We start from the raw sequence: 12,348 nt of genomic DNA, 5'->3' as shown, positions 1-12,348 counted from the left end.
AAGGTATATAACAGCTGTGCTTTCTAGAAAGAAAGAGAAAAAAAAAGCATGGAAACATTTACTAAGCCAATGACGCTTGGGTGTAATGAAATTGACACACACATTTATATATATATATATTTTTTTTTTTTTTGTACTGCGATATCAGCATATCCCATGAAAGTAAAATGTGAACAGGACCAGATTGAATCAACAATATTCTAACATTACATGCAATAAACCTGCGCTGGATATTTCAGGAAAATGTTAAAGGAAAAACCCATTTTGGGTAGACTAACGGAGGGTTATAATCCCTGTCATCTGTGCCCTTGCAATCTGTATCCAATTGGGGAGATTTTCCTTCACTTCCTGTCCTATAGCCACAACAGGAAGCGAGTGAAAATCCCTCCAAAGTGAGGGAATTCCTGGTATTCACCAGAGGCACCAGAACTAGTGTTCTATTGGAAGATTTCCCCTCTACACCTGTTCTGGCGATTGCTCAGAATTTGGGATTTTTTTCACTTCCGTTGCCTACAGTCACCAGGACAAACAGAGAGCGTGAACACAGTAATACAAAGTCTGATGGGTATTTAACCCCTGTCCACTTTACACAGGTCTGAAATTACAAAAAAAAAAAAAGTTATATTATAAACACATTAGTTGTAAATGATGATTTAGAGAGACCCTGTAAGGTCTCTAAAGGATTTAAACATGCATTTCTCTGCAATACAAGACAATGGGGGTTATTTACTAAAACTGAAAAGTGTAAAATCTGGTGCAGATCTACATAGAAACCAGTCAGCTTCCTGTTTTATTGCCAAAGCTTAATTGAACAAGCTGCCTTTACAAACCAATTGGTTACTATACACAGCTGCACCAGATTCTGAGAGGTCCAGTTTTAGTAAATCTCCCCCAGTGTATGCTCACCTGTCTGGCAGCCCCTTTTTTTTTATTGTTTCCTCCATTTCAGAGCTTTAGGAAGCTTTTTGGAACTATACACTTTTTGGACTAGTCCCCATTGCATGCTGGTTTTTATCCTGTCTATGAGACTTTCTGAGACTGCAGTGCTGGAACAGAGGAGAGGTTGGGGAAAGCAGCTGTGGGAGAGGCAAGTACACACCTTTTTTTTTTTTCATTGAAGGAGAGTGCAGGTTTTAAATCTTAAGAGACCGGAGATAGTCTTTGCACTGATATGTGTCCGATAAAAGGAACCTGAAATATTATTGCCTGGTGCTAACATCAGCCGAAACTCAATACTGCACTGGAGACCAAGTGCAAGGTCTGCTGCCAATTCCAAGCTAGGCACGCCACAGTAATATCACAATGGCAGCTTCCAGAACTATACAGGAACGTGGCTAAAAGAGCAAAGAATTGATCTGACATGGTTCCTTATTGGAAAATACCCTAAAAAGATTGCAAGTAGTAGTCATCAGCACTTCGAAAACCTTAGATTGGATGTTGATCAAGACAAAATGGCAAAGCCTTTCAGACAATAATTGCAGCTTATTCCATTATTCTTGTCATACCAAGGGAAAAAAAAATGAAAATCAATCTGCCCAAGTAGAAAGCTAAAGAAAACATAGATCGTTAGACAAAATCCATCCTTAATGCAAGGTTACCATTCAGTCAGATTTGCAGCTGTAACAATCACCAGAAACTATAATGAACTGAAGGCTGGACTCTTGGAGCCAAGCACACTGTAGGTGGTCACAGTCACATTCATTGCCTTCTTTTCAAAGATCAATAGAAATCTTCTATTGACCTCCAAGGATAGTTGGATGATAGACAAACATCCTGTGCTAACAGTGGCAGGTGTACTGGATGTCACCTAGAAAAGCCCTCCCTTAAAGCGGAATGTCTCCTTTTTATACAGTGCAAGCAGGCTGGCTCTTTACTGCAGAAAAGAACTTAAACTTGCCTGCCTGCTCACAGTTTTTCTGCCTGCAAGTGCAGCTGTTTACATTCTGACAGAGATCCAATGTTCTGGGTAGGACTAAACTCCTGCACAAGCACAGGAGGGACATCATCCCACACTTGCCAATTAAAAGGCCGCAGCCCGGGACCCGGAAAAAGCACTTAAGTGATGTCAGATCATTGAAGGAGAGGCAAGTACTATGGACTTCTTTCCCCACTTTGTTGGGTGCAAACTGACTAGATGATCATAGAATTTTCAACTTGCCTATGGAACACTAAACATGTACAATCTGAACACTTTGTTGCATAAAATAACTTTCAGTTGTGATACAGAGATTGAAGTGGACAAGCAGTCCACCTTGACTGAATATTCTAAATTAAAAAGTGGCTGTAAAACTCAGACATGAAATGTGAACACAGATTATCCCTCTATAGTGTGTACTGTATCCAGAGCACCAAGTGTCCTTTCCCTCTGCTGCCTAGTTCCTCTGCGAGTCACTTCTGACAAGTTTTCCCTGACACCAGGAGGTAAAAAGGTGACAGGAGAGGGAGAACCAGCACACAACCTGTGACTGACAGCCTCAGCTCTGTTCCTGTGTGAAGGTGGGTGCGTCCATTCCTTCTGATCAACTATCTTCACTGAGTAACTTCAACTCCCTGCCCTCTGAAAGCTCAGGCAAGCTTTATAAATTCTGCACTTTGAACAGCTGTATAGAACTAAAGACTGCAGATAAACTACAACTTATGTAGGAGGATTTGTTGTATCTCCGTATCTAAGGCCAGTCACTTCACTGGGTATATGTATGGGTTTACAACCACTTTTACTGAAGCGCCAATCACTAACAGCTAAAATTGACATGCAGTTATGCAACGTCAGGAGTGCATGAATTTCGAACTGTATCATACCTGGCAGTGTTCACACATGTTCATCTTTGTGCTAGCCTTGCAACTCACTATTTTTTGCAACTGTACAACATCCTATTCTGCTACACATTAATTACCATACGATTCAATACAGATGCAATATACACGCAAGGTAAACCATCACAAACAGGACTGAAAAGCAATGCATTTTTCCCACTAATGCATCTGAAAGTAATCTTTTGGCTGTATTTGGCTTACTTCGAAAACTGAAGCCCATATTGTGCATAGGTCCTGGCAAAGCCTTGCAAAAAACCAAAAAATAGAAAGGTGTTCAGTTCAATGAAACCATCAAGATAAATCCTACATTAACAGGTCAAACAAAATATTGTAAAAACACAGTTTAAAAGCAAGAAAGGCTGGTGCAAAAAAATAAAGTAATTATAATTAACTGTACCTTTATTGGAGCTGTAGAAAACTTGACTTTTCTAACAGGTAGATCTTCCTCCTCTGAGAGACCAGGTACTTCTTCATAATCACTGCCAAAGTCATAATCCTCATCCTCAGCCTCCAATACCTTCTCATTATCAGCTACTTGCTGCTCAGTTTCTGTATTTTGGTCATCATCGAAAGCTGCATTTTCTATACCAAACGCTCCAGAGGAGTATCTCAGCAAGTTTTTATTCTTGTCACTCTGCTCTTCAAACTCACTGCCTTCTTCCTCATCATCACTATCCACATCATTTGTGGATTCCTCTGTGGCCTTCACAGTGACATCTGTGCCAACATCATCTCTTTTTTCGTTAATCTCTTGTTCATCTTTGAACTGATCCTCTACTTTCTGTTGATTGCCATTAACACATAGCTGAGAATCGAGGGGCTTTATGTCATCAAATACATCATCATGTAAGTGAGTATCTTCCTCGCTCTCAGATGACTCATTTTGTAATACCACTAGCTCAGCTCTTACCATTTCAGTTTGAGTTTTTTCAGGCATGGTGCGCTCCGTGTCCCATGACTTCCTGTCTGGGAATGCATTGTTATTTTGCAGGGATTCAGCATCTCCTTCAGTAACAGTACTTTTTATGTTCTCCTCACAGTCCTGGCTCTGGGTAGAGAGCAATGGTTCCTCACCAGCGACATTTGTGGTCCCTTCGTTATTATTTATTCTGGTATCATTCATTGAGGTCAAGTGGTTAGAGGTGACTGAAGAACCAGTGGTATCAAAGAAAATCTCATCAGTCTTGGACAGGTCCCTAGATTCTTCCCCATCACTGTCAGCAAGGAAACTTTCCAATCTCTTGCTAATTGGTCCAGCATTTAGAGAGGAGGAAGAGGAAGATGTTGACCGGAGACTGATCTGACTGGTTTCCACTGATGATAACTTGTTTATCTTTGAGGAGTTAATATTGGGGCTCCGATCAGATGAAGAACTCTCAACGTCAACTGATCCATGTCTGCGCTCCAATCTAAACACTTTCTCTTCCTTTGTTGGGGAAGACTTGTCAAAAGTGGCTTGTCTGTTAAGGTTCCTTTCGAAAAGCTTCCTGGTTTCTGAAAACTTCTCTGCCAGGGCAGCTTTGTCCAAGTCTCCATCTTCACCTGCCTTGACCACCCTGTCTTGAGCAGGTAGATCAGGGCTAACATTTAAGGCGTTATTTTTTTGCACACTTACAACAGAAGTGTTTGTCGGAGGAGGTGAACAATCAGCCTTTATAACTTTACTTTCATTCTGATTTTCACTTGGAGTGGAGCTCATTTGCATAAACATGTTTTTGATTTTGTGAACACGGTTTCCATACGAGGCACGGCCTCGGGTGAGGTCAGCCGGTGCTCCATTAGTGTTCGGCTTTATAGAAGCAGGCTTTGGGGAGATCTCTGGTTTCATCCCATCAAAAGAACATTTGATAGCATGGAAATCAGACTTGTAGGCATTTCTGTGCGGAGAAGCACTTCTTAGGTTCCTCTCCCCTTTCCCCTCTGTCTTCATCATTTTTGTATCAAAAAAAAGGCCTGTCTGAGAAAATGTACAAATGTCACTCCCCTTTTCACATGGACCACAGGGATCATAGGAATTAAGGCTGTGCAGGATTCATGGGAAATCCCAAGCAATGAATCATTCCCTCCACGCTCAGCTGTCTGTCTAATTTCATTGCTACAAGACAACCATCTGCTGAAAGAAAGAAAAGAGAAAAAAAAAAAAAAAAAAAAGAGTGAAACGGTGGCCAGAACATTTTCCATGATCTTTTGTCACACACGTGTAAGCTTCTAGCAGAACTTAACTGATGGTCGCACGCAAGTATCAAATGAATCTCTCCAAAAGGCATATTAAAACATTCTTGGCTCAATGTTGTAGTAACTAAAAAGGATCAGTCCACCCAAAACTACAATTTGTTATGTGTACACACACGAAGAATTGAATCACCCATTAGGTTTCCTGTAGGCAAGCACTAATATTTACCCAGAGTTGGTGGCACTGCATTCCCAAATCTCATTCCAACTGCTATAATCTCTATAAAGTAATGTTTCAAAAATGTAACCTAACGCAGCTATGTGAATCTAGGAACACATGCATTAGAATCTACACTAATAGTAGTTGGTAGTAAAACCGGCCTTCATCTAGTCAAAACTAAAATATCAATAATGGGCAGACCTACCCTATATTAGTCGAACTATAATCATTTAAAAAAGGTCACAACATTATCGTACAATTAAGAAAAAACAAATGGAAAACAAACTGACAGGATGACAGACTATTAGAAAACAGAAACAAAATCAAGTTGGAACTTAAAGTTCCAGAATAATTTGGTCTAATGGAAGCTGGCTGTTACAATCAGAGGGTAAACGTAAAAGGAGAATGTTCAAAAACATCTATGCAGTGCAATGACTTAACAGATTTCATCTAAACTACACACTGACCAAGTGTCCCCCTTTCTGTAGAGAAAGTTCCCACATCTTGCAATTTATCATACACCACCATGTCCCATCCATATTTTCCTATAGAAGAAAAGCCTTCTTCCAATTTTTCCAAGTCCTCATGCACACTGGACTTTTTACAGCTGCTGTTTTTGGCGCTTTTTCTACAGCCAGTAAACCCCCCAGCATGTTATCCTATTTGTCCATGCACACAGACTAATCAACGTTTTTTTGGACGCCCTGTTTTTTGGCTGGGAAAAAAAAAAAAAAAAAAAAAAAAAACAACAACCCAGAACTAGTGTGTTTCCAGAGGAGTTTTTTAGCTGTAAACACACTAGCACTGAAAAACACGACAAAGCAGCATTGTTGGATTTTTTTTGACACCCCCCAAAAAATTAGGGGGGGGGGGAAGAGGGGGGGGGAAACCACAATAAAAAAAAGCGGCTAAACGCGAATACAAAAAAAACGCACATTCTAATGTGACTTTACAGCTAACGTTACCAGCATTATTAAAACGCCCTGTGTGCATGGAGCCTGAAAGTTAACAAATGTAATGGCTTAACTGGGTTGACCTTTACATTGCATAGCTTCTGGCAAATCAAAAGAACTGTGTGCAATCAGTCTGTAACTTGCGTTTCCAGGTTTAAAAATCTGAAGACACAACAGGGTTTATTTACTAAAGCTGGAGAGTCCAAAATCAGACTCCCTTCTGCATAGAAACCAATCAGCTTCCAGGTTTCACTGCCAAAGCTTCATTGAACAAGCTGAGGTTAGAAGCTGATTGGTTTCTATGCAGAAGGGAGTCTGATTTTGGACTCTCCAGCTTTAGTAAATAAACCCCAACATGTTTTCCTCTATTTTGGATTGAGTGAGGAATGGCAAAACATCTTTAGATTTTATTTCATTATCAGTTCCTATTGGTGAGATTTCCCTTCCCTCCCAACATAGAGACACAGCAGAAAGTGACAGGAAATCTCTGGGATGTAAAGGAAAATCCAACTTAAGATCAATAGAACGATTTGCCCTCTATTTCTGTCCTGGAGACAGGTCAAAATTTGGACTTTTCATCACTTTCAGTCCCAGAGAATGGTCACCACAGCAAATATATATAGAGTGAATAAAGCATTAAACAAAAAAACCCTGACAGAGCTTCTAGCCCCCTCACCACTCTAATCGAAAGAGAAAAAAAGGTTTGGGCTTTAGACACATATAAGGCAATAAAGATTTCTAAAAAGGTTTAATTGTGAGACAAACATTAGTTCACAGAAGAAATTGGTGCATTATAATCCCAAATGTACTACTGTAGAACACCTCAGCAATCTGTTCTTCACGTGACATTTAAGCGATACTTTTTCAATACAAATCTACTTTGTTGCCAGAGTGACTGACAGCATTTTCTAAAGGCTCATTACTCCAGGCCTGCATGCCTCAAGGCATGCTAGTACACAAAATGGAGAAAATAAATGTCACTTGGTTTCTTTGCCAGTACCAAGCAATTTTAAAGAAACCCATAAAGTTTAGGCTCAGAAAAGCCAACAGGTAGCCTAATGACTAAAAGCCCAAGGAAGACCTGACCACCAGGGATGTCTGAGCCCTGTTAAAGCTGAACTCCAGGAAAAAGAAAAAGGTCTCTCTTGTCGTGGACCGCCCCTTACACTGCAAGAGTTAAATGCTTGTTTAAGCCTAGGGTACCACAGAAAGGAACTTTTGCTTTCCTGATACCTACCTCCTACAGGCTCCCTCCACAGTAGGCAATAGGCCCCTGCAGCCACATCTCTAAGGTGCTCCGACTGTTGCAGGCACTCTGTCACCAAATACAACGCAGGGCCAATAGCCATACAGGTCAATGCCAAGGGACCACCCTCAAGCCAGAGTGTCGTGCAGCCTTGCTTCCAGAGAACCAAGGGGTATGGTGAGTAAGAGTTCTCACTCCTGGTACCCTGGGCATAAATGATCATTTAACTCTTGCAGTATGGGAAGCATCTGACTGGCTGTATCTGCTGTTTGGACGATTTCTGGCCTGGCTCCTTTTATTTTTCAACTGAAGGATGTCAGGTTGGAAGGGGCCCATCAGGGCACCCAGTTAGCAAATTTTGGCCAGTGCATCAGGAACTAATAGACTTTTGCTCCATGAATGGCCAGCCTAATGCTGATGTCAGACGGGAAATTCTGTCCTCCAAATTGAAAGTGGCAGGATCGCTAAAGAGGTCACTGGTCTGTCCTCTGTAGGAGGGATAGACTCAGGTGGATCCAAAGCCACACAAGTGACCCTGCCAGGAAGCTGTCAAAGTGGACAGCTAATCACAAGCGACAGAGGCATTCCCTGCACTGCAATCACACCTATACATGTTCCTTGTCAATGCGCAGCTGTGAGGCATGCCTCTGCTGCCTATGGTTGGCTGTCTGCTTTGACAGCTTTCCAACAAGATCACTTAGGCCTGCCATACATGGATCAAATTTTAGCCAGTTCAGCAGGGACTGGTCAAATTTTGATCCATGTACCAGCAGGCTGCTTGTACCCAAGCTGATCCATCGATCAACTTTGGTACATCTAGCCTGTCTGATATTTTACATTTGGTTACTGCCAGGTAGCCGCTAGCAGTAATCGTGTTTCAACAGCCGGGAAGGTTCCCTGAGCACCCCCCACCAGGAAAACACAATAGTGCTGTGGGAGGCGATACCTCATCAGCACAGGAAAGAAAAAAAAAAAAATTGAGTAATCTATGGGCTGCTTTAGATGGGTTCATACTTGTGTCCAACATGCTTGAGCTCACTCTTACTCCGTAGTAGGGATGAGCTCAGACATGTTCGGAACTTAGTCCAAACCCACCAAAGCAATCCTGCCAGGAAGCTGTCATTGTAATGAGCCCACCATGAGCAACCAAGGTGTCCCCTGCCCTGCAGCCACACGTATACATGCTCCTTGTCGACATGCAACTGTGAGGTACACTCCTTCCACCTCTGGCTGTACGATTGCTCAGTTGGGTTCGGACTCATGGCCAACATAACTGAGATCACCACTACTCTGTAGTAGGTATGAGCTCAGGGGTGTTCAGATCCTAGTTCAAAGCCACCAAGTGATCCTGCCAAGAAGCTGTCACCTGTACCGGGCCAATCATGAGCAGCCAAGACAAGCCTCACCCCACAGCCGCACTTATCCAAGATCGGCTCCGTACAGTGACCGCTTCCTGATGGGATCAGTCAGGTGGGTTCGGACCAGGATCCCAACAGGCCTGAGTTTCTCTCTACTACACAGTAGGGATGATCTGAGGTATGTTGGACACGAGTCTGATCCCCCCAGGCTGTTGTCGACGCAGACAGCCAATCACAGGCGGTATTCACACACGGTGAGATGGCGCTGTGGCTGGACGCCAATCGCCATCGATGGCGGTGACAGCTCACTGACTTCATAGAGACTGGCAGACCGTTAGCGATCCTGATGCTGGCGATTGTGACAAATCCCTATTGGCCGAGCTGCTCGTCTGACATCAGTGGCCCCAAGCAGGCTCCCCTCCTCCGGGGTCACTCCAGTGACACAATAAAACATTGCTATAAGGAAGGGGGTTGTCAGCTCCTCCGGTGAAGACACTCTGTGGGATCTCCTATCCCGGAGAACTCCATTCACCTTCACAATGAGCCTCCCAAGTGCTGCAGAAGGTGGCCCGGCCGGGTGAGCTGGCACAATGCGGGCACACACACCCCAAAGTCTGTCCAGGACCCCGGAGAAGTAGCGGGAAGTGCGGGGACCGGGCAGGGAGTCCCCCTCCTCCTCCACACACAAAGAAGTCGGCGCCTCGTCCTCCTCACACCATGCGGGAAACTTCTCCAACTACCTGAACTCTCCTCCGTCCTCCTCCCCCCCGCCAAGGTGCGCTCGTTGGATCCGTCCCGTACCAGAGCTGCCGCATGGGAACAGTCCAACCTGTGAGCCGGGGGGAGTCTTCCGTGCTAATGAGTGGTCCTTACGCTCCCTTTCACCGAGCCGCCATCACTTTTCCCTCCTCCTCCCCGGGGCTCCGTCTCTCCTTCTTCCTCCTCGCTCTTTCCCAAATAACTGCGAAGTACGAGCCCAGCGCGCGCATACGGCGTCCCCAGCCAATAATCAAGGGCCCTTCGGATAGGCGCGCTCCCGCTCTGGGACTGCGGCGTGCCTGCGCTGGATAGATAAGGGAGAGGGATAGGGAGGGCGAGCGCAAGACTTCCCAGGGCGCGCTCCCTGCACGCTCTCCAGGGAAGGCCCGGGCGCGTGCACGATAAGTCTCCTGTTTGAGGCCGAAGTTCCATGCGGCTTACCCGACCATAGAGAAGTGACAGTACCGACCCACCGTGCTGATATCACCGGGATGGGGAGTTCCAGGGGTTCCAGACTCCCTCTCCAGAGAGCGTCCCGCTTCCCAACCCAGGACATCCGGATGTCACTGTCAACCTCAAAATTTGTTAAAGTGCTAATAAAGGAGGATTTGTTTCCATTTTATTTAAAGTAAGGGGGGATGTTATAACTTCTATCAGGTTTTTCTGCCATCTGTGTCCCATAGGGAAAATTTACCTTCACTTCCTGTCCCATGACCCCAACAGGAAGTGAGAGGAAACCCTCCAAAGTGAGGCAATCCCTGGTTGTCCCCAGATCTAGTGTCCCCATTGGAAGATTTCACTCCATGCAGGCTTATATTGTGATATGTGTGTTATAATAGATCGTCAGGGTCGTGATGTGCACTATGACATGTGACATTCCTCTTTAGCTGAGGTTCACACACTATATCGCCAAAAGTATTGAGAGGCCTGCCTTTACACGCACATGAACTTTAATGGCATCCCAGTCTTAGGGCTCATGTACACTGCAGCTGACAAACTCATGTTTAGGAGCTGTTTTTTTCAGCAGCCCCTGAACTCTCCCTAATGTTTTCCTATGTGTCCGTGTACACATCATCGTTTACAGGCAGCTGAGTTTACAGTTGTTTTTTTGAACACAAAAAACTTGCGTTCAGTAGTAGATTTTATCATCGTTTCAAACGCAAAATGCTTATAAACGCAGATAACCGTGTTTATAGGCATTCGCGGTTTCAAATTTATTTTAACTCTTCCATTTCCAGATGCTGTCCAGAGCCTTTTTTCATAATGAAAAATGCATGCAACGTGTACTCAAATGGACCTGGTACACCATACTTTGAGGTTTTGCATGAAAAAAATTATGTTAGACACTGCTGCAATAATTTCTGCACAGAAATGAGCTGGAACACATCCAAAGACCACAAAACAAAAGACAGCTAATCTCAACACATACTGCTCTCTCTGCTTCTGCTCTCTCTATTTCTCTCAAAATGTCTGAAATAATTTTTTACTGATATTCTGGGCATTTGGGAAGGTCTCCTGAGGTTATCTTAAAAAAACACTTCTAAATGCAAACGCACATAATACGTATAAACACAGTATGCATATGCGGCTAAACAGACTTTTTTAAATTTACGTTTTCCAGCAGTCAGTTTTGATCGTTCAGAAGTGTCCCGTGTACATGGGGCCTTAGTCCGTAGGGTTCAATATTGAGTTGGCCCACCCTTTGCATCTATAACAGCTTCAACTCTTCTGGGAAGGCCATCCACATGATTTAGGAGTGTGTCTATGGGAATGTGTGACCATTCTTCCAGAAGTGCATTTGTGAGGTCAGGCATTGATGTCGGACGAGAAGGCCTGGCTCGCAGTCTCCGATCTAATTCATCCCAAAGGTGTTCTATCGGGTTGAAGTCAGGATTCTGTGTAGGCCAGTCAAGTTCCTCCACCCCAAACTCGCTCATCCATGTCTTTATGGACCTTGCTTTGTGCACTGGTCCTCAGTCATGTTCCCACTGCTCAGACTGTTCCCACAAAACTGGGAGCATGAAATTATCCAAAATGTCTTGGCATGCTGACGCCTTAAGAGTTCCCTTCACTGGAACTAAGGGGCCAGGCCCAACCCCTGAAAGACAACCCCACACCATAATATTCCCTCCACCAAGCTTTACACTTGGCACAATGCAGTCATGCAAGTACCGTTCTCCTGGCAACCACCAAAACCAGACATGTCCATTGGATTGCCAGACAGAGAAGCATGAATTGTCACTCCAGAGAACACATCTCCACATCTGTGAGTCCAGTGGCGGCGTGCTTTACACCACAGCATCCAACGCTTTGCATTGCACTTGGTGATGTAAGGCTTGGATGCAGCTGCCCGGCCATGGAAACCCATTCCATGAAGCTCTCTACACACTGTTGTGCTAATCCGAAGGCCACACGAAGTTTGGAGGTCTTTAGCTATTGATTCTGCAGACAGTTGGCGACTTCTGCACACTGTGCGCTTCTACATGCGTTGACCCCACTCTGTCATTTTACATGGTTTACCCCTTCATGGCTGAGTTGCTGTTGTTCCCAGATACTTCCACTTTGTTATAATACCACTAACAGTTGACTGTGGAATATTTAGTAGCAAGGAAATTTCACAGATGGACTTATTGCACAGGTGGCAACCTATCACAGTACCACGCTTCAATTCACTGAGCTCCTGAGCGACCCATTCTTTCACAAATGTTTGTAGAAGCAGTCTGCATGCCTAGGTGCTTGATTTTATACACCTGTGACCATGGAGGTGATTGGAACACCTGAATCCAATGATTTGGAGGGCTGTCTCAATACTTTAGTCAATATCGT

The 12,348-nt window shown here is 44.1% G+C and overlaps 1 protein-coding gene across 5 annotated transcripts in view; it reads right to left on the bottom strand.

Annotated features, from left to right (window-relative positions):
• LOC149451626 (neurabin-1-like) overlaps positions 1-9,752 on the bottom strand; it is a 141,530-nt gene extending 131,778 nt beyond the window's left edge. For 2 of the 5 annotated variants that reach the window (XM_089690498.1, XM_089690502.1), the window contains exons 1-2: positions 9,296-9,752; positions 3,212-4,924 (exon numbers count right to left, since the gene is read on the bottom strand). In XM_089690498.1, coding sequence (XP_089546624.1) covers positions 3,212-4,747 — 1,536 coding nt within the window. In that variant the 5' untranslated portion in view covers positions 4,748-4,924; positions 9,296-9,752. The remainder of the gene's footprint in view (positions 1-3,211; positions 4,925-9,295) is intronic. The other 3 variants (XM_089690499.1, XM_089690500.1, XM_089690501.1) reach the window with 3 other exon arrangements.
• Positions 9,753-12,348: the final 2,596 nt, after the last annotated feature.

The sequence above is a fragment of the Staurois parvus genome, unplaced genomic scaffold, assembly GCF_062004578.1.
Source record: "Staurois parvus isolate SC_StPar_1 unplaced genomic scaffold, SC_StPar_1.0 ptg000530l, whole genome shotgun sequence".
NCBI classification, from domain to species: Eukaryota; Metazoa; Chordata; class Amphibia; order Anura; family Ranidae; genus Staurois; species Staurois parvus.
Note: the sequence above shows the minus strand (reverse complement) of the source record. Positions and strands in the feature narration are given on the sequence as shown.